The following is a 21,496-nucleotide window of genomic DNA, read 5'->3' on the forward strand; positions in this document are numbered from 1 at the left end:
GAAAAAAGAAAGTTGGAACATGGAAGCAAAATATAACCCTAACCCTGTCATGGTCAATTGTTTTCAACAGGCCAAAAACCAACTCAAGCAAATAACCAAGTTGTGTATAAAAATACGTTTATTCAAGTCCAAAAAAGAATTAATGACAAGAACTCTACAGAGGAAAACAATCCGATTTGACTATTACACTGCAGGGTAACTCAGTCATGAAATGCTTTCTACCTAAATATGGCTTGATGCCTAATTATTCATCATGGCGATTTGGGGAAACGAGTCAAACATTTACACCTGGACTGCGCAAAAAGTCCCAAATGTACTTGATTTGAACATCCCAGAAGAAGGTAGGAAAGCGTTCACGGTTCAGTAAAAACAAAACAAAAAAGGGACTTGACCGCAGATGAGTACAAATGAAAAGGAAGGAGCAGTTGGCTTGGGTGGGAAGCGTTCAGCGCTGCCGGTCCCAGCGCCAGATGGAGGCGTCGTCGCACACGGCGATCAAAATGCTGCTGTCGCGGCTGAAGCTGGTTTGGCGGATGGCCGACGTGCATTTGGGGAGGGTGAGCGTGGTGGACCTGCACCGGGACAAGATTGCACATCCACAGTTTTCAAAAAAAATTCAGGGGCCCCCGGGGGGGGGCTAGATCAACTCACTTGGCTTTGTGTGGATCTTCCACTTCCAGGTCCCAAACATAGAGCTTTCCCACTTGGTTTCCTAAGGCCAACATCTGGCAACCAGAAGGACATAGACCAGCACATCATTTCAAACAAACAACAACAAGGTCCTTTCACAAAGCAGACCGCCGTCGCCCAACCGCTTTGTTGGCGTCAAGTTTCCAAGCGTGGTTGAATGTAGGTGGAGCTAAGCAAAGAGGCCATGACGTCATGATGATCCATTTTGCACTTGATTGAACGCTAAAACTGAAACCCAAACTCCATCGTCAACCATCTGGGAAGTGCGCCATCTGCTGGGAGCACGTGGTACTGCACCCATCTCACTCATGTCTGTGGAGGCCATTGAACACACTACAGCCCTCTGTTAAACAAAATGGCCGTTTTGACCACTTACGTCAAAGTCTAGTTAGCTGCGCTCCCAATGAATAAGGGTTGAGAGTTTGTCATTTTCGACACTTCATAAAATTTGTAAAAAATTAAACATGGCGTCAGAAGATGGTGCATCGTTAAAACCACCAATTTTCTTGCGCAAAGAAAAATTATCTTTTTTTTTTTTTTTTTTTTTTTAGAAGGAGCCATGAATCCGTGTGGGCGGAGTCAAACGTTACGGTCCAAGCCACGTTGAGCCGCCCGCCTCAAACTGCGCTTTGCAGCCGGGGCTACTCGCATTTTTGGACTTTTGAACCCAATGGCTGCTCAGTGGCTCCGTTTTCGACCATTTTTGCCAAACAGTTGAGTTAGCTCCGAATCTGAATTAATGAGCAACGCAGAATTGTGGCATGGAAAATCTCGTGCAGCGTCACACCAATGAGGAGTCTAAGGACCATCACCGTGCCGAAGAAAACCACAGAAGCGCCAAAGTCAAAGCAAAAGGTCACCTTCTGCCAGAAGTCCATGGAGAAGCGCATGTACCAGATGTCGCACTGGCTGTAATCGAAGCGTCCAAGAATGGTGACGTTGGATTCGTTGGGCTTGATGCGATCCACATCGTCCTCCATTTTGCCGGGCTTCCAGCACACGATGGCGTTTTCGCACGACTGCGAGAAGACACGTGAAAGGAGACCAGTGCTATGCCAGACCCCCCCGGATCCGCCTTCGGACCCTACCTTGGAAAGAATGAGGTCGCCGAGCCACCTCACGCAGTCCACATAGTTTCTGTGGATGTCCCGCGTCGAGAAGTCCGGAAAGTGGATTTTCTGCGACACAAAGGGCCTACAAAGACAGCAAGAGTGTGTGAAAAGACGCGCAGGTGACTTTTTCTTCTTTTCCGTTACCTGTTGGTCTTGGACGGGTTGTATTCGTACGATCCGCGGATGGCCTTCTGCATTCTCTCAGAGTTGATTCGCCAAAGTTTGAGGGAGTGGTCCATCCCACATGACATGATTTTTTCGCCCAGGAGGTCAAAATCCTGCAGTGAGATACATGAACGAGTTTGGGCTTCGTGGGAGCCGATCAGGCGTGCCGTCGCGCAACGTACGGCACTCAGGACTTCATCTCGGTGACCTTCCACGCCGCCAAAGATGGCCACCAACGTGTCCGTTTGTATGTTCCACAGACGGAGGGCGTGATCTGCAGGCACACACCATTTCAAGGCATTGGACAACATTTTCAGCCGGAGTGACGAAAGCGTACCTTTGCTGACTGATAGGAGAAGATTTGGATCCCTGGGGTGAAACTTCAGCTCGTTGATTGCATTTCCATGGCCGACGTAATGCTGCGAGAGAGACCACTCAAACTAGCAATACGCAACGGGAGCGTTTTGCATGTGGAAAGAAAAAAGCCCACCTTGATGCACTGCATTGTGATGTGGTTAATAATTCGGATGATTCCCCGTGAGCCGGCGACCGCCAGCAGGGGGTGACTGGTGTTGGTGTCGTAGGTCCAGGCACACGTGTAGAAGTTTTCGTCCGCCTTTGCAAGACTTCGGTCAAGAAAATTGTGGGGCTCGTTTCGACCACTCGACATTAGCGCTCATTTACCAGGCAGCGCAAAAACGGCTGAAAATGCAACTTGATCACGGACATTGTGGCGAAGACGAGGCCGGCAAGGATACGTCGGCATCCACGTAAGACTGCAGGAGTCGGATCTCCCCTTGAGAGTGACATTCATAAAGAGTGACCTGGAGAAGAGACGCCATCCGTCATTTACAGCAACGTCAATGACAACGTACAGTAAAACCCTTTATATTCATGGCTTGGCATCAGCAAATACACTCTTTTTTTTTTGGGAGGGGGGGGGGGGGGACACCTAACGCTCAGTTTTTTGTTGAAAAACTCAAAAAGACATTATTGTCACAAAATAATCTAGGTTGTATTTTGTAAATTTCTCCTGAAGATGATTTAAACATTTTTTTTAGTTATGTTTAATTTCAAATCTTTTTTTTCTGGGCGTCCTCAAATGTGGACCTCTTAAAACTTCACTGTTTGGGTTTAGAAGGCCACTTTTAAACATGTCTCTTGTTTATAGATACAGCTAAGCATTAAAAAAGGGATGCTAATCTATGTTTATTCACCCCCCGAAAAAAAAAATCAATAAGGGTGGTGGGGTCTAGATAAGGTGATGTCATTTTTTTGGGTGACGTTTTGCTATGAAGGGCTATTATAAATAAACTACACTATTTGTAAACTACACTATTTGTGGCAGGGCTCAAGCCTCAAGCTCTGATCGCAAACAGAAGGGGTTCACTGTACTGTATTTCGATCATCTTTACAAATGGGAACTGCTCTGTCACCCTGTTGCTCCCGACTGTAGCAAACACCAGCGGGTCTCCCTCCTTACTGTGCCAGTTGAATTGGACTCCAAAGAGAGGCTGGCCGTGGTCTTCCTGCAACAATCAGTCAATTTCGAAACAAACACCCACCGGAGGTTATGGGCACGGTGCGAGTAAAAAGATGAGGGCTGGAGGATTAGCAAATGAATGTGCGTGTCTGCTCTCACCCGCAGGCTGTTGACACACTTGAAAGAGTATTTGCACTTTTTGGACTTCCACTTGCCCTTGCCCCAGCTCTTCCTGCCTGGGGCGTTGGAGGTGTTGGTGGGCGTGTCAGGGCGTTCTGCGTTGGTGCCACTTTCAACACTTACAGCATCATCCTAATACACGACACAAATCAAACTCCATTTCCGCAGTTCCAACACACAATAGTTGAACTAAAGCCGACAGAAATGACCTAAAATCGCACTGCAAATTCATAATGAATAACGACGCGACACAGAAGACAGACAGGCATTGTCAATCGACCTTTGTATGCGTTTTTGTTAGCACGGACTGACTACAGCGATAACTTGTGCTAACTGCTACAACTAGCAACGGTGTTCTTCTGCTTGGAACCCGAACAAAACGTCAGAAAGTAAGTACCTTGAGAACTAAATGGATGTTAACTCGTGTTTTTGAGACATGTTAGTGGGCGCAAATACGTACATTGAGTTACTCCCAGTTAACTAGCTGTTTACTACTTGAACAAGGCATCACTCAAGCTAGCAAATGTCATTTTTGGCTACTTTAGCACGAGGGTGCTAACTTGGCTCACTGGCGCCACAATTAAACATCATCATGTCAGAAGAGTTGAGCGCTTACGTTCTCGTCCCCTGACAAATCTGGATTACTGTTTTCATCGCTGCTTAGCTTGTGTTTCTTGACCGCTACTTCTTTTCCCGCTTGAGACGGGGACTCAGACATGTTCTTATTTTCCCTCATGTTGCTTGCAACTCCGCCTTTTCCGTTCATTCAGCGGCCACAGCCGCCGCAAGGGCTGCTGGGAATGGTAGTTCAATTTCAACTGGTGAAACGCCCACCGAGACGCATTACGTTTTCCAAATAGAGGTTTGGTACTGCACACAAGATTGAGGTCGCCTTTAGCTTTGTTGTTTTCTTATTCCACAGCTGCCATTTTGATTGTAAAAAAAGAAAAAAAAAGAAGCCCATTTCAGATAAAGAACTGCATTCAACACATTAGCCATATAAACATACAGTATTGTGTGAAATCTCTTTAGAAATACAGCACCCTCCTTTGTATGATAAATGTATTTTATTTTTATTTATTAAAAAAAAAAGAAAAGGAAAAGCTTTAAGATTGTGACATTGATACAGCAGTCTACAGTATCATCTCTTCATTATCCAAGGAGGCCTGGCTCATCTCCTCAGACTGTTCATCATCATCATCATCATCATCAGCTTGGCTGCTCTCCTCCTCCTGCTCTGGTGCCCTCTTCATGCCCCTCTGCTTGGACAGGGCCACAGCATAGCGAATGTTATACAGGTTGAAGTCACAGCTGAAGAATGAAATTAAAGACAAATCTGAATTACTTTTCATATTTCAATCCAGCGTTTTACAGACCAGGGGTGTCGCATTCATTTCTATCGCGGGCCACATCATTGTGATTGTGAAAATCATATCAATGTATCACCTCAACATATTACAATTACACAGTTGCCAGTGGCTTTTAAATCATTGACAACTTGTGCAAAAGGCTCACTATGGCACCCAAAAACAATAAAGTCATTTGCCATACATTTGAATCCCACTAACTGCACTTCATAACAAAAAACATTTGTAGCTCTAATCACTCATTAGGAGCTGATCTGCACGTCGCGCTCAGCGAAGTCATTTAAGACGTTCCTATAGGTCCAAAGTAGCATTTGTCAGAAAAACACCTGTTTCCTTGTTTATTGTATCCGGAGAATGATCCAGAGCGCCTGAGTCAAATGCAATATTAGCGTTTTGCATCTGGCGTCAAATTCATCCCCTGAGGCTGCGTAGGCGGCGGCGACACGGGGAAGCTGCCTTTTGCCTTCCGGGAGAAGCGACACGCGGCTGTTGGGTCGCTTTTGCCGCTTCTGCCATGGAGCTAGCTGCCGGCAAGCTACAGCTCGACTCCGCTGGGAGCGGGACACTAGATTTCGCTAATGGCCTGGACTCAAACCACGTCTATCACATCTCTTCCAATAGCTTAGCGTCATGGGGTTTTTTTGCGCGCCGCTTTTTTTTTTTTAGTTTGCAAAGCATGACGGCGACTTTTTTTCCAACTCACATCACGTCGAGACTCACCGTGACTGACAGATGCCAAAGTCAAGTGATGAAATGATCATTTCCGACATTGTATTTACAAAATAACTCTGGCCGTTTATTTAACTCTTTCTTTCTTTCTTTCTTTCTTTCCCCTTCTGTCATGGGCCCCTGCGCTGTCTCTGGCCCCGGCGATATTTACGCCACTGACAGTTGCCCCTGCATTTGTTATATAAATAGTTAACAAAATATTTTTAATTTGAAGTCATGGAAATTAGTGGTCACCACAAATATATATATTCTATCGTTCAAACGTTAAGAAGGCTTTTGGTCAAAAAAATGCTTGTTAAAAACTGGAAGAAAAAAACTGGATGAAAATAGCATTTGTAGGCATATTTTCTGTTCAAATGAAGAGCAAATACATTTAGTAAGAAACATCAGAAATCAACACAATTGATTTGTTTTGGTGGGCCAGAAAAACATGATGGGTTTGACATGTGAAATTGACAAATGGGAGATGACAATGACGACGACACTTACAGTTTGGCCAGGTTGTCCCAGTGCCTCTGGATGCTCTTCTGCAAAGCTTGCAGAGTGGGCAGGATGCTTCCTGACCTGCACACCAAACACTACTGTGACATCTTGTACTGCACTCCACATCCAACTCAAGTGTGAGCTGCAGCAAACCTGTTCTTGAGTTTTTGCCCATGCAGCATGAGCAGGCTTTGAGCCCAAATCATGTAGAACTGCAAGTGACCGGACTTCTCCAAGCACGTGGCCACGAAGCCCAGCAACTTCTCCACATAAACGTCAGGGAGTGTGCCACAGATGACTGCAACTGAAAGAGAAAATATGGCACATTTGGTGGCCCCTCAAAACAGGTATCAAATGCCTTGATTAAAGTTCACGCTGATTATGGCGACGCCATATGGACAAAAGCGGTAATGTTATGCTTGAAGGAAGACCACATTTCCCATGAGGACAAGCACATTGCGTCGTTTTGGAGCTCACGCCAGCAAACGTTGACATTCAATTTGACTTCTGTCTTTGTAACGAATGGCAAAAGGAGGAAGTGACGTATGCCAAGGCGGGTACGCACACACGCATGGCCGCCTGTTTACCCATATGCGGAAAAGGCCTCTTTCACAGCTTGGGTGCGAGAGGGCTCGGGAAGATGGCTTTATGCGCTGTACACTGAAGCGCTCGCTGACCGTCCACTCCTCGTTGAGAAGCATGGCGCGCAAAGTGTCATATGGAACTTTTTTCTTACGTGGCCGACAGCCACGGCAAGCCAACCGTCATGACGTTTTGCAATAAGAGCAAATGTTTTTCGCCGAGAAGCAGAAGAAAAAGCAACCATCACTCCTGGCCCTTCAGTGGACTCAAAGTGCGTTTAATGAACAGGCACACAGAGGGATGCATAGAAAAAGCCCAGATGACTGCTTGTGATGCATTTTTTGGACACGTCCCTTCAAAAATAAGTGCAGTGTGAATTATTTTGTTCCCAGTTTGCAGTATTTGATGAGGCATCCGACTAATTGGGAGCGTAATGGAGAAGAGCAGAGACACGCACACTTGCAACGTTACATTGAGTCATTGGAGTGCCACGGTATTCCCAATATTTCAACGGATGACATCAAATGCAGTCAAATACAAGAATATGGCAAGTAATGTGAAAGCACATACAGTACATACAGAAATAGATACTGTATTTACACAAATTAACATGTATACATCCTAATATTTTGAATTCATAAAAACTTAAAAAAATAATTTTGCTGCTTTTGCTGATGTTTGCCGAGGTACCATTTCAGTACCGCTATCGAGGTATTTTATGCAGGTATAGTATTGAAGTGAAAATTTTGCTATGGTGACAACACCAGTGCCAGTAAAAATGATACAGACCCCCCCAGGCCATGTAAAAGGTACCATTCAATTAGTTTTAAGTCGATATTTCACTTTTCAACCTTGATCAAATATTGTCAAAACTCTTCTGAAAGAGTTATGACAATATTTGATCAAGGTTGAAAAGTACCTTAGTGCTACTTTAAATAGTTTCATCTGTAAATATAGCACCAACGCTGAACTAAAAATACTTAAATAACATCTTCAATTAATCTTCCATTAATCTTTAAAATAACATATGATTTACGCGAACACACTTCCTTGACACCAATGACAACTTTTGTATTCGCTGGGGTTTTGCTGCCATTTTGTGGCATCGTAGAGCGTTACAAGAACAAACGCAAACACATACCTGCCAACTTTTGAAAGTGAAAAAGCCTAGTAGCTAGGGTCCAGGGGCCGCATGTCGACGTCCGGTGGGGGTGAAGCCAAAGGATTTTTAGCATTTTCAGGGCTTAAAATGCAGCTAAGAAGTAACAAATTTTACATTTTTTTCACAATCACAACCTCATGTTTACTGTCAATTTACCTTAACTGTACTGATGGAAATAATCAAAAGAAAGTTCTTTAAAGCTCAACAATTTATTTAATATAACAAAGTCATAGAAAACCCTCATAAATGAATGATATCCAAATGTTCTCCATGTTATACAAGCTACAGCCTAAGCATTATTTGTTCTCCATTGTGCATCGTTTTGATTTTTTCAACTGGTCTTTCGAATGGGTCACACTGTGGCACTTGTATCCAGATGATGTCATCATCATTTTCCTCGTCATCAGTTACGAACAACGGTACATACGAACATGTCTGCGCGTACAGTACATGTCGAAAAATGTCCGTAAAGAGATGCTGTAAGTTAAGATTTTGTATTGCGCGTAGTGCTTCTTTCCGCCGCTAATACCGCCGCTTGGCGCTGTGAGAGCTCATTGGAGGCTCTGCAACGTGTCGAGGAGGAGGAGGAAGAAACACTTCCCCCCGTGAAGAAATTCGAGGCGAAACTGTTGGCGGAGGGGTTTTCGCTGATAGATAAAGCCCTCGCACTCTTCGAGCAGCAAGACCCAAACATCGAACCTTGCCCAAAGGTTGCAAATCAAATAAATGATGCCACACAGTGCTACCGCGTCATTTATGAAGAAAAAAAAGGAAGCTGTGCAGTCGTCGTTGGATCGCTTCTTTCGGCCAGTTTCGAATAAATCCTCCAAGGGAGATACTCGCCAACCCGCATCTTCTTCTCCTCGACCCTCAACTTCTTCCGACGTGTTCTTCCATTAAGTGTCTCTCGTTCTCTCTCTAACATTGCACTGTACTGTACGTATTCTCTCTATTTCATTAAAAGTTTTTTTCAGTACAAACCAATGCCGTTTATTTGTATACAAGCCTTAAACATACTTATATAAACCTTCAATATACTTATATAGGCTTTAAACATAAATTATAATACAAAATATAGCGCTGAAGCAACTTACGAACGACCGCTCGGAACGGAACTCGTTCGTATGTTGGGGAGCGTCTGTACTTCGCGATCTCGTGGTGGAATGTTTTTCATTCTTTATTTACGATTTTAATTTTTTTTTTTTTCAAGGGGAAAACCGTAGTTTTTGTAATGCAACCGTAACACCGTAATGGGTTCAAGAAAACCGTACTCATTACGGCAAAACCGTAGTAGTTGGCAGGTATGCAAACAGCTGAATTTGAGAATAGCAAAGCGCGGATAGACATCGTTCACAGTAGTTGACTCACTCTGCTCGTGCGGCACCGTCTCCAGCACTTCCTGTTTGAGGGCCTTCTCATTGAGTCGGAATGCCAAAACGATGGCGGCCGCCCACTCCTGAAGCCGCAGCTGTTTGCGTATGCTGGCCGGCGTTACGTCCAGGTCAAGGTCGTAGGGGTCAAAGACCAAAGCTCCGTCGAGAGAGTAGATGAGCAGGCCCTCGGTGCTTGTGGCTGCCCAGCTGCGTCCTGAAAAGGGAAGTCGAGACCAAGTCCATTGAGGCCTAGATTCTTTTTTTCTTTTCATCCATACACCAGAAATGGCTTCTTCTATCACTTACCCGTTGGAGAGAAGCACAATGAGCTGACTCGGATCTCTGGTTTAAAGTGTCGGGAACTCATGTCACCTTTGGGGGACAAAAATGCAGACAGAATTTTAGAAGCAAGCACAATTACATCCCAAGACAAAAAGGCCGCTGATTGCATTTCAGGGCTACACTAAAGCCTAAGAATAATAGCAGATAGTGGTAGACGATTCCCTCTCAGATTAATGGCTAGTGTCTGGGATTATCATCAAGTGTCTCATGATGTCTGGGATTATCAGGTGTCTCATGATCTACTAGGAGTTAGCCACCTAGTTTTGAGTAAGGCAGCTACGGGTCTCTCCGGTGTTGTTGTTCCAAATGATAATCCAATTCAAACCTTTCACCTTTTTCCCTCACAAGAAACTAAGCAGGGAGCTGCATTGACTATTCAAGGGACTATACCTTTGATCCCTATAATCAATATTAAACATTGAAATGCCATTAATCTATTCCAACCCTCCGACCGCCCCCAAACCCATTTTTTACATGTCTTTATTAAAGAAAAATACCATTGTATTGCATAAAAGCATCCAGTGTTTGAATGAATATCTGTGTAAAAAAAAGAATAATAATACAAGCAAATGTTTGCTAGTGGGCAACTGCTTCATTCTGTTGGAGTCGACCCAGGATGGAGTGGATAATTGTGCCACTCTCATTATCATAGGTAACAATGTGTTTTGGAAAGTGATGTCATCAAATGCGACCTCTTACCTCTCCTCACTCCAGGCAGACTAATGTTGACCCCGTCTTTGTCGCCGGCACCGTCGTCCACCAGAGCGAGGCTACCAAACTCCGTCATCTTCCGGCGGTCCAGGAGCTCCTGAATTTAGAAGGAGCGCCTCCATCAAACACGGCCGTTCTCATCCCAGCCTCAGCAAATCTTCAATGATGTCAAAAATGTGCAGTCAGACCTCCATGGCGTCAAAGGACAAGTTGCATGAGATCTCAAACTTCTTCAAGAGCATCTGTTCCTTGACATTGTAGATGCAGACAAACTTGGACTGGCCCCCACTTAGAATGGACTCCCCGTCAGCAGAGTAGCACAGTGATGTGAAGCACCTTAACATAAAGCACAAATGAAAGGTTCGAATCCACCGGGCCAACGTGACTTGAAGAAGGAATGCCGCTAGTCTGGCCACTCACTTGGCTTTGGACAACTGCTTGGCGCTGACTTTATCCGTCTCCTTGCGGCCCGTCTCCAGATCGTGACGTCCTGCCACTGAGCTGACCTGTGCGGCCGTGTTGGGGTTCCAGAAAGAAATCTCTCCATTCAGCGTGGCCACTGCCAGCTCTTGACCATCAGGGCGGTAAGCCACTGACAAAGCTGAAGCGACAAAGCAAAAAACTAACGATATCAAACAAGACTTTCAGACAGTGTCTACCATGCTTTTTTTCATTTTTTAAACAATTCATCCAAATCTAATGCAACTTTTCCAGCGGTGGGCATTTTTGTCTCCAATTTCAGTTCTTTTTTTTTTTTTTATATATCAAAGATATGCTGGTTTCGTCCCCAACTCAGGGAACCGGGTTTTAGTTAAAAATATCCATCAATAAGCTCATATGAGCCGAAAGTCGACGCGTCAAAATAACAATGACGTTTCATACAAAGATTTGAAAGAGATGACAATTACTTGAAAAAACTTGATGTGGTAAAAGAGGCAAAAACATTACAGAATCTTAAAAGTGTCTATTCCGTGTCAAAAATGGCCGTGAACAATCTGATAGGGTCAAATTGAACAAGGTCTTGATTTTGAGAGTTACATGTAGGATTTTTGTTTACCATCGGCGGGGAGGTGAAGTGTCTCCTTCACCTGCCAGCTGTCCATCATGTCCCACAACCGGATGGTCCGATCCCACGAGGAACTGGCGAGGATTGACTGAACCGGACTGAAACACAAGCAGCTAACGGGACCTTCGTGGCCACCCAAAATCTGGCCAATCACAGGAAGCAAGGGGATAACTTATACATTTATAACCATTCAAATTTGACCGCAATTACATATACCCGAATGTCATTCATTTACCCTGAAATGTGATGTGCCCTAAAATACACTCAAGTGAAAATATATTTAAATGTCATTTTCGTTCATGTGCTACAAATGTTATGTACACGCAGGCCGTTGCAGGTCAAATTTGACAAAGGTACGCACATTCACATGATACATTTTGAAATGATCTACAGCTCATAATTGGATATAGACAATTGTCAAGAGGAGGTTCTATGTGTGCTTGTTGAACATGATGCCAGTATGCAAGTAAGAGCGCACCTCCAGCAGTCTTCCAGTCTGCATCGACCAGAGGAAAATCTCAAAGGAATCCTGAGCCCCCGCGCTCACCAGCTCCCCACTCACGTCCACTGCGAGCGACGAGAACTGCGCAGGCCGAGGCGACGTGAATGTGCGGAAGTTTCGGTACCTGAAGCAAAAGAAGAAGAAATGCAAGTCGTGTTGAGTGACAATGATAGCTTTTCTTTCCCGTGTAGCGTTTGACGCGTGGTCGCTCGTCTACCTGTGAAGATCAAAAGCTCGAACCGTCCCGTCCAGAGAAGCGCTCACCACAACAAAGCCACTGGAGGTGAAAGCCACATCGGAGACGCTGCTGGTGTGCTCGGTGAAGGTGACGAAGCAAAGGCAGCTGTTGGTGTTCCAAACTTTGACCTACAAACATTGACAATAAGCAGAGACGCCATTAAAGCCTGTTGCTACGCAAAGAAAACAATTAGACAGTAACAATTTGTAAATAACCGTTGTTGTTAATGCCCCCCCTCCACTCATATGAACAACCCTGATCCTCATTCGAGATGCATCATTTCTTTGACACAAATGACGACTTAGTAATTGCTTTGGCTCCATCTTGTGGCATCCATCTTGGTTGATGATTTTTGCTTTGTGTTTCAACTCAAATTTGGAGTTGTGAGTGAGTTTTAGGTATGCTTCTGCCCAAATGAAATACACTTGACACGGCCGTGTAATGAATGGAACAAACACACAAATACAATGTAAACACTCACAAAGACCGCGGCACAGACACTCACAACACTTAACTAGCCGTGTATCCATGACAGGCTGAGTATTTTTGGTGATCCCATTCTATTTTTCTTAATTGAAATCATTTAACCCCCCAAAAATGCTTTAATGGATTAATGGCAGTTCAATGTAATTCAACGGGGAAAATTGCTTCAACACTTAAGAAAGAATCACTTGGGAGCTTGGTCGGGGAACGCATTCAACTGGTAAGTCAAGTTGGCACTGTCCGGTCCTTTGCACTCACTTTGCCATCATCTCCCCCCGTGGCGATGTACTGTCCGTCTGGCGAGTAAGCCAGTGACGCCAAATTGTTAAAGTGACCCTGCTGTTTGAAGACGTACGATTCGCTCTGCCACTCCCACACCAGAAGCTGACCCATGCCTGGAACAACAGCTGCAGTTAACGACAACAGCCAACGGTCTCGCACCGTGATAAAATGAAGGAATGGCTTTCTCACCCGAGCAGCCAAAGGCAATCCAGTCACCGGAGCAGTTTAGAGCCACAGAAGCAATTTTCTGGTCCGATATACTGAAAGGAGAAAGACCATCATTGTGCTTAAAATGTCCCCTGGCAGGCTGTGACTGATCGGCTCTCGTCTCTGACCTGAGTGAGTGGATGAGGTTGACCTCTGGAAGTTCATGCAGGTGGAAGATTCCGGAGGCAAAACCTGTGACCAGGATGTGCGTGGGCTTGTGGTAGGCAGCCGCTGTCAGCTTGGTAAAGTCGCGCTCCTTATTGAAGAAGTGCCTTAGAGGGGAGAGGGCAACACTTTTTGCTTTCTTTATTGAACATATAAACACAAAGAAAACTCATTCCAAGTGTAAAATATCAATTGAAGTCAAACTTTCAGGAAGCAGGTCACATACCAGCAACCCGTGGCGGGACTCGGACACCGTGCGTGAGAGGTTGACAAAAGTGAACATTTGTGGACGTATACTTACTTGCTTATATGCTTGTATCTGACTTTCTTCGTTTTCTCTTCACTTTTGGACTTTTGCGCTTTCCCTCTGATGACCTGTCCCTCTTGAGCTTCTTCTTCCTCATCCTCCTCCTCCTCTTCCACGTCTTCTCCCTGTCTCGGCATTTTGGGTTTGTCGGTTTTATTCTTCAAAACGAGGGAGTCCAGCTCGGTGTTACTCTCCCAGACGCACAGAATCCCGTCCTGGCTCACTGTGTAGAGCTGCGCGCGCGCGCGTGCACACACGCACGCACACACACACACACACGCACACACGCACGCACGCACGCACGCACGCACGCACGCACGCACGCACGCACGCACGCACGCACGCACGCACGCACGCACACACACACACACACACACACACACACACACACACACACACACACACACACACACACACACACACACACACACACACACGCACACACACACACACACACACACACAATTGCATATTATTATCATTAGCATGTGTTTGATTGGGGGGGGGGGGGCTACAAAGAAGTAAATGACTCACATCCAGACTGTCTTTCTCGAAGAAACATCCCACGATGACGTCCTTGTGTCCGCCCAGCGAGTAGTAGGTGAGCTTCGTCCAACGCTCTGCACCAAACACCCACGTGGACATGTCCTCGCTGCCCACCACAAAACACCTGACGAAAACAAAACAAAACACAGTGGGCGCTAAATTGCAATGTTCACACACTCAAAGTGATTGCGTGCGCTGAAGCAACACGTGCAAAAGTGGTCACTTCACAACAAGTGGCAGTTTGTCAGTAATCATTGCTGGTTATTGCTAATCTCACTCGAAGGTTCAGCTTCCACACATGCTTGCACGAGCAATCCCGTTTTCAAGCTTCCTGCTCAATGAAGTCTCATGTGGCATTGACTTACTTGGAGTCGTCAGTCCAGTCGATGCAGGTTGTTTCACCGTAGGGACCGTGGTAACTTTTGTCTAACACAAAGGCGTTCAACTCCCGCTGCTTGCCAGGAGCGTGGTACAGCAACGCAACATTCTCCTTAGTGACAACAAACTTCCTGTTCACAAAAAAGAAAGCCCGGGTCGGTATTTATTTACACATTCGAGTTGCTGGTGTCACTGCTCACATTTATGAATCGCTACCTGCCATCAGGTGAAAAGCGGATGCTGTTGACAGGTTTGTGAAAGTGGAAATGATGAAGGATGGCGCGTGTGATGAGACTGACCAGCAATGCTGCGCCATCTATCAAAACATACACACTATTATTATTATTATTATTATTTTAAGCATCACATATTTTTACAAAACACCAGACAAAAGTAACATTTGTGGCCTGACCTTCATCCACCACGATTGCCAAGTTCCCATCCGGTGAGATTCCCACGCATGTAATGTTCTTTGCAGTGGAGAGTGGTAAAGTCGCTGATGTGTTGCTAAAGGGCAGACTTATTACTTCCCTTTTCAAGGTTTAACAAAATGAATGACGTGCCATGCAGCACACTTACTTTTTGAGGTCAAAGATGGAGATTCTGTTTCCGACCGGACTGATTACAGCGTTGCCATCCTCAGAAAAACTTAGATTCCCCTGACGATAGACAGCTCCGAGCAGATTTGAAAACTGAGCAAAAATAAAATGACTTTGTTTACACACTCAACATGCTCAACAATACATTTTACGTTTGTCAGTGGTTGGGGGGTCAAAAAGTAATTAAAAAAGGGCTTACTACTTTTTTTCTCTTTTTTTTTACTTTCACAAATTACGACACAACATAAAAAATAAGTAAATAGAGCAAGGTAAACACATATTCCTTATTTTTTGACACAAAAAAACAAATTAAAGCAGTAAACTATTTTGTGTAGAGACAAGTTTAGTATATAATTAACAATTATAAAAAAAAAAGTTGTTGTTGTGTTTTGTTTTTTTGCCGTGACCAGCAACACTTCCGCTGGCATTATTCTGCCTTAAACCGATGTCTTGGCCTGGCGTGAACGGCTATTTAACCGTGATTATAGTAAATTGGCCGTGAATATGTAATTTTAGCGTGATTCGTTTCCGAATTTGCACTTGGAGTTCTTGCGAGATTCACGGCAAAAGGCTCGGTGGCGAGTTCCCGGTCACGGCAAAAAAAAACAACAAAAAAAACACTGCGTTCAGTAAATGAGTGAGCCTAACTTCAGCGTTTATTTATTAATGCCATTTAGTGGTGACGCACATGGGTTAAAAACGCAGTATCATTTTGACTGCCATATTTCTGAGAAACGTTCGGATTCCATTTCTTCTACCGTACTGAGCAAAGAAAGGCGCGTTACTCACCTTATAAGCGAACTTCATTTTGCGCGAGATTCTTTAAATTGACTATACTGTACAGTCACTCAAATTCCGTAGAAATGTTCAGTGAAGTATTAATACAAGGTCTAATACGATACATGCTTGTTCTAATGCCGCTCGCACGTGTTGACGTTGTGTTGACACTCGGAACTTCCGCTTGTAGTTGAGTCAAAATGTACAAACAGGCGCCATCTGGCGGCAAGGAGGACTAACACTCAAAATGAAAATGTGGCAGAATACAGTAATCACATTTTGCGGTTGAAGGGTCCAACATTTACACATAGCCTATACCACGACAATGACAAGTCTCAAAATTCGTTTTCCTTTCTTTTAGGAAATGTTTCACCTTCATCCATTTCCTGAACCGCTTGTCCTCACGTGTCCATTCAAATTGTTGTCTACCCAGTCATTTTGAGGGAACTAACCCACACTACCAGCAATCTTCAGAAATTTCATGGAGGCTGAAACAGTCAGAGTGTAGACTAAATATTTATAGGCACTTTTTGAAGTGTGCGTAGCTGGATGTGTCCACGTTCTCAAAGTGAAATATCCATTTCATTCATATCTGTTCATGCCACGGCAACTGCTGACTCCCAACCTGCTTGGGTTCCTCCAGCATTGCGCATTTGCACATTGCAATGTGTAAAGTGGATACAGTCGTTTTATACAGTATTGGCTTTATTTATTTGTGTCCCATTTTATTTCATTGTATATATTTTTTATTTGTCTACTATGTGTGCACTTACGACAGAGTTTCAAATTTCTTTGTACTTTGCATAATGACAATAAAGGCAATCTAATAGCCGGTCCAGAACAATATCAATTGATACAAAAACCTTGCAGAAAGTCAAAAGCTATTTGCAAAGCAGTACAGTTAGCTTCTAAACGGACTCATGTTGCTTAAGTGAAGGTCTACCATGTGCTCCTAATATTAGGGTGAACGTTATTGAAAGGGGAACACTAATGGCGAATGGCCAGCAGCAGCTCGGCTGTAGTGTGTATTAAGAGGATGTGTTGGGGCGAGATGCATTGAAGACAAAATAAATACATCACATTAATATCATAGGCAATGTGGTGTTTTTCATGTTGCAAGCCTTGCTATCTTTTCTGAGAGCCGACAGTGAGAAGTCCAAATGCTTGTATTTCTTCTTTTATTTTCTTTTTAATGACCTTCTTGTTGTTTGGATTGTCGCAATGTAGCTTCTGTTCTATTGTTTATTGTTGACAGCAGTGATGGCATTTCCCAGGTTATTGTCTGCCTACTGACTGTGCATGGAAATTCGAGACGTATTGTCATACGCTCATTTAAGCTATCATCGCTCCTTTTTAAAATATAGGAGGACTCAATTTGGAAGTATAGACAATGGCTAAATGATCTGTTAAGAAAATGAAAAATGTCATTCATAGGAGCAAAAGTAGAAAGGACAATAGAAGCTAATGTCAAATGTAGGGAGTGCATGTGAAAAGTCATCAGTAAAGTGAACAAGTACATATGCTTCTATGTACTTTACATGAGTGTTGTTCCGATGCTGTTTTTCAGCCCCCGATTCCGATACCCAGCTTTGCTGTATCGGCCCATGTCGATACCATACAGAGTTTTTTTTTTCTCTCAACAAGAAAAAGCTGCCCTGCCATTGGTTCAGAGCATTCAAGGGCCAATAGGATATCTTGGCTCGGCATGCAGTGAACTTGTCACACGTCAGTGAATGTCGTGCATGAGCAAGACACAAGATGCTGCATCCAAACTCTTATATTAGCGTCAGAATGAATGGTGTCGGCATGTTACTTGTTAGTACTCACCGATACCGATACCACTGTTTTATCGCAGTATCGGGGCCTTTGCCGATAGCAGTATCGGTATCGGAACAACACCACTTTTTTTTTTTTTTTCCAGGAGAGCTCAGTATTGTTCATTCGATTTGACATCATCATTGCTCTCCTTTTTTTAAAAAAAACAAATCAATTAAAAAAAATTAAAAAAATAAAAATAACTAAAAATAAATAAAAAAAAACACTTTACATTTTTAGCCATAATACAGTAAGGAAGTAGTGGTACTTTACTTCCCAGCACGGTCAGCAAAGAATTTTATTGACCGAAAAACAACACAAATATTTCCCCTTAGCAACAAAAGATAACGTTATCACTTAAGGCTTTTGTGCCAGAGGTCAAAACAGGGTACAACATGCAGCCGTACGTATTTTTGACCCCCAGATGAGCATTCCACACAGCCATAGACGGTTTCTCGTCTTTGGGGGCCCATTCCGCACAGGGCACACGGACCCTTGGGGATGTCGTGCTTCAGCAGGTTGACGCGCGTGTGCGAGCTTTCCCTCAAGTAGGCCGAGGAGATATCCGTCATGCTGGCGGCTTTCTCATAGTAGTCGGTCATCGTGTCGTCCATGAAGGCATCCGAGCGGGTCAGCTCTTCCGGCGTTCCATCGTCTGCACCAACGGAAAGCGGATCGTGAAGATGTGCGGGGAGAACGGATCGAGCGCTCGCCGCCGCACCTGCTCTGAAGGGGTTCCCGTAGATGATGCCGGACAGGAAGCGACGCAGTCGGCCCATTGACAAGTCTCCCGTGAAGCCGCCCAACCGCTCCCTCATTTGATCCTGTTCAAATCCACCTCGAGATCCCGGCGCAACGCAGATGTCTGATACAGAAACAACACGGACATCACAAACTTCTCATCCTAGCGATTGGTTGCCTTTTAGCTTGATTATAGAGCCAAAGAGTTTCGCTTGAGAAAGACACTTGCAGGCTTGATTGATAACGATGTATGTGAGCGTGTTACCGAGCTGCCCGTCCAATCGAACCAACAGCTCGCAGAGGCTGTAGGCGATGGTGGTGTGAGCTGGGATGACAATGGCCTTATCTCGGCCTTTTGGGTTTCGGCCATCGTCGAGCTGAAACTGCAGCCCAAAAAACAAAAAAAAGTGGATGTTTAGTCAGACGAAATAATGTAAGAGATCATCTTTAATACACATGGGAACAGTACTTATACAGTTTGAATGAAAAAAATAAATATATATTTATATTCCCTTTCGATTACAATTGGGTGCTGATCTGAATTAAAAGGATTTAAAGCAAAATGTTTTCTGAATTGTTTTTAAACTGGAAGTCAACTCTCCCAAAATTTCTTGACAATAATATCTTCGACGCAGTCCCACTAGTTGAACGACGGTATTTTGGTTAGTAATGCGTTAGTGGAATCTGAGTTGAGCAGCAAAACCCAGCCCTTTTTTTAATCAATATCAGATGGCGGCCATTCTGCAGTGACAGCAAGTGGCTGTTGAGCGAAAATGACATCACAGTTGCTCAGGTCTTAGGAAAGAAAACAGCTGCGCTGTGATTGGCCGTTGCCTGAGCAACTGTGATGTCATCTTCAGTGGACAGCAAGTGGCAAAATGGCCGCCCCCTGAGATGGATAAAAAACGGCTGGATTTTGCTGCGCAAAAATGTAATATTCATCCGAATGTCATGTTTGGACTAGCGAGGTCACATGATTATGAAGAAATGTTGAATGTCGACGCCCCTTTTCAAGTAGGAATTGTTTACTCTCATGGTGGCGCCCCTCATGCCGGCGTGGACGGTAAGTGAGCACTGGCGGGTGGTGCGGATGCTCTCCATGACGACGCACAGGACGCTCCATCCGCTCTCCCTGGATTGGCGCACCAGGCAATGCTCCACATCCACTTTCCTAAAACGCAGTTCATTTTCAATATTGTGTGTGCGTGTGTTTGCAACAAAGGCCGCGTTTGGTTTGTGCATCAAACATTGACACTGAAGTTGACTTTGTGTAAGTGTAGAATAACGTGATCATTTATTCAGGGAAGCCCTCTTCTCATATGACCTCTGACACAAATAGGTCAAACATTCTTCGGCTAATATGTCTTATCTTCCGTCAGTCGGTGAGAAAAGGATGCGTTGTTGTTTTTTGCCATACGATAAGCTATCGCATGTCCGAAGAACAATAAGCAGGCCTGCAGATCGCGTGAACCGAGCTGATACAAAGTTGCGTCGTACCTGGAGTTGAGTTCCCGCAGCAACGCGGGCACCTCCACCTCGTGCTTGGTCACAATCCCAAAGGAAGCTTTGACGGCCACCGAGTCGGAGCCGCTGACATTGAAGCCCACGTCGTTGATGAGGTGGTTTCCAAGGCGACCGTTGAGGGCCACGTCCGATTTGTCTTCATAGTTGAGCAGCTGATAAGACGACACACCTGATGGAAGTTTCGTCATCAGATTATGGCGTCCTCAGACTTTTGACAGCGTACACTCTAAAAATGGGTTGGTTAATAAAAACTCCATTAGGATCATATTGGCTTGATTAACCAATCGATTGGTCAGACATTGACCATTCCGGGTGGTTACGGGCACACCAAACAACCAATGAAATTGGTTACAAAAGAAAGTCAATCTTGATAGAGCACTCGCTTTTGAGGGTGTACCTGCTGTGATCTCCTTCTCGCCTACCAGGATATCTTTGAGGGAGAATGCGGTGGAGGCGTACTTGTTCTTCTTCTTCTTCCAGAAACGCTTCTTTCTCTTCCTGGTGACGAGGCTGAGCGGCTGATAGTGGTCGGCCTCGCTCAGGCTGGGGACGGGGACCAACCTGCCGGTGTCTCCCACCTGCTTGACAAAGTTTTTGGTGGCCGCTGCAAACATCTCAAACGGAGCAGCAGCAGCGGCAGCAGCGGCAGCAGCGGCAGCAGCGGCAGCAGCGGCAGCAGCGGCAGCAGCGGCAGCGGCCGCGTTCCGTCTCACGCTGGCTGTTCAATAATGCAGAGCGTTTGCAAGGCGATACGCGTGCTCACCTGGTCACCGCAAGGCTGCAACTTCCTGTCACATGACCTGGAAACCTTCATGACGCAGATTTGAAGTGTATGACAGCTGTTTTCAACTGCACTTAAATGAATAAATGAGTTCTTTATTTCCAATGTGTGAGAGTAACATAAGAAAAGAGAATCTTAGACAAAATGAAAGCACTAATGCTTAATTATAACCATTTCTTTATCTTTCGTCAAGTCCGACTTTTTGGGGGGAGGTCATGACGTGCGTCCGACATGCATGCGGGCCACCCTTCCCTCTTTTGTGGTTCCGCTTATGACTTGGCCAGAAATAGATGGCTCGCTTGTTCTTTGTGTCATCTCGACACAACTTCGGGTGGGGAACGTTTTCCCTTTCAAGAGCCACGCTCCGAGGGCCAAACGACACGCAGAAAGAAATATGACACAGTCAACATATCGTCACAGTTGGGCGGAATCCTCGTCTCTCCAAAACAACTACTTTTCAAGAAATTCAGAACATTTGAAGTTTCCAAACACCGCATTGTTATACTTAGTTAGTTATCCCACCTGCTGGTAACATAAACATACTGTTGCGCGCCAACATCATCACGCCATTTCCACATTTTCATGTTGAAACTAACGTCATTAGCTTGAATAAATAAAAGAACAGAAAATCGGGTGGCATCGTCTTCCCAAAATACTCTTTTCTTTTTGTTGAGGGATGCAATAAAAAAATAGGCTGGCGGGCGTC

At 44.7% G+C, this 21,496-nt stretch overlaps 3 protein-coding genes across 4 annotated transcripts; all 3 read right to left on the reverse strand.

The window, feature by feature from the left end:
- Positions 1-100: 100 nt before the first annotated feature.
- Positions 101-4,412, reverse strand: eed (embryonic ectoderm development). 2 transcript variants are annotated; one of them, XM_077566051.1, is made up of 12 exons: positions 4,247-4,412; positions 3,610-3,762; positions 3,404-3,496; positions 2,726-2,791; positions 2,458-2,583; positions 2,305-2,386; positions 2,150-2,241; positions 1,947-2,080; positions 1,779-1,884; positions 1,551-1,709; positions 652-725; positions 101-572 (listed from the first exon to the last, which is right to left on the reverse strand). In XM_077566051.1, exons 1-12 carry the CDS (start codon positions 4,394-4,396, stop codon positions 446-448), a joined length of 1,362 nt encoding a protein of 453 aa, XP_077422177.1. In that variant the 5' UTR covers positions 4,397-4,412; the 3' UTR covers positions 101-445. The 2 variants fall into 2 exon arrangements, with proteins under 2 accessions (XP_077422177.1, XP_077422168.1); XM_077566042.1 differs by having other exon boundaries at positions 1,551-1,884.
- A 266-nt stretch (positions 4,413-4,678) lies between these two features.
- Positions 4,679-16,124, reverse strand: pwp2h (PWP2 small subunit processome component). The gene is made up of 21 exons (XM_077566031.1): positions 15,942-16,124; positions 15,133-15,245; positions 14,966-15,060; positions 14,770-14,869; positions 14,541-14,684; positions 14,164-14,299; positions 13,624-13,862; positions 13,286-13,429; positions 13,140-13,210; positions 12,927-13,063; positions 12,165-12,313; positions 11,924-12,071; positions 11,437-11,587; positions 10,800-10,980; positions 10,568-10,715; positions 10,368-10,476; positions 9,633-9,698; positions 9,322-9,540; positions 6,363-6,513; positions 6,216-6,290; positions 4,679-4,941 (listed from the first exon to the last, which is right to left on the reverse strand). Exons 1-21 carry the CDS (start codon positions 15,957-15,959, stop codon positions 4,764-4,766), a joined length of 2,772 nt encoding a protein of 923 aa, XP_077422157.1. The 5' UTR covers positions 15,960-16,124; the 3' UTR covers positions 4,679-4,763.
- A 1,509-nt stretch (positions 16,125-17,633) lies between these two features.
- On the reverse strand, positions 17,634-20,842 carry pjvk (pejvakin). The gene is made up of 6 exons (XM_077581607.1): positions 20,407-20,842; positions 19,983-20,178; positions 19,515-19,656; positions 18,751-18,868; positions 18,466-18,609; positions 17,634-18,399 (listed from the first exon to the last, which is right to left on the reverse strand). Exons 1-6 carry the CDS (start codon positions 20,621-20,623, stop codon positions 18,098-18,100), a joined length of 1,119 nt encoding a protein of 372 aa, XP_077437733.1. The 5' UTR covers positions 20,624-20,842; the 3' UTR covers positions 17,634-18,097.
- Positions 20,843-21,496: the final 654 nt, after the last annotated feature.

The sequence above is a fragment of the Vanacampus margaritifer genome, chromosome 1 (assembly GCF_051991255.1).
Source record: "Vanacampus margaritifer isolate UIUO_Vmar chromosome 1, RoL_Vmar_1.0, whole genome shotgun sequence".
Classification (NCBI taxonomy): domain Eukaryota; kingdom Metazoa; phylum Chordata; class Actinopteri; order Syngnathiformes; family Syngnathidae; genus Vanacampus; species Vanacampus margaritifer.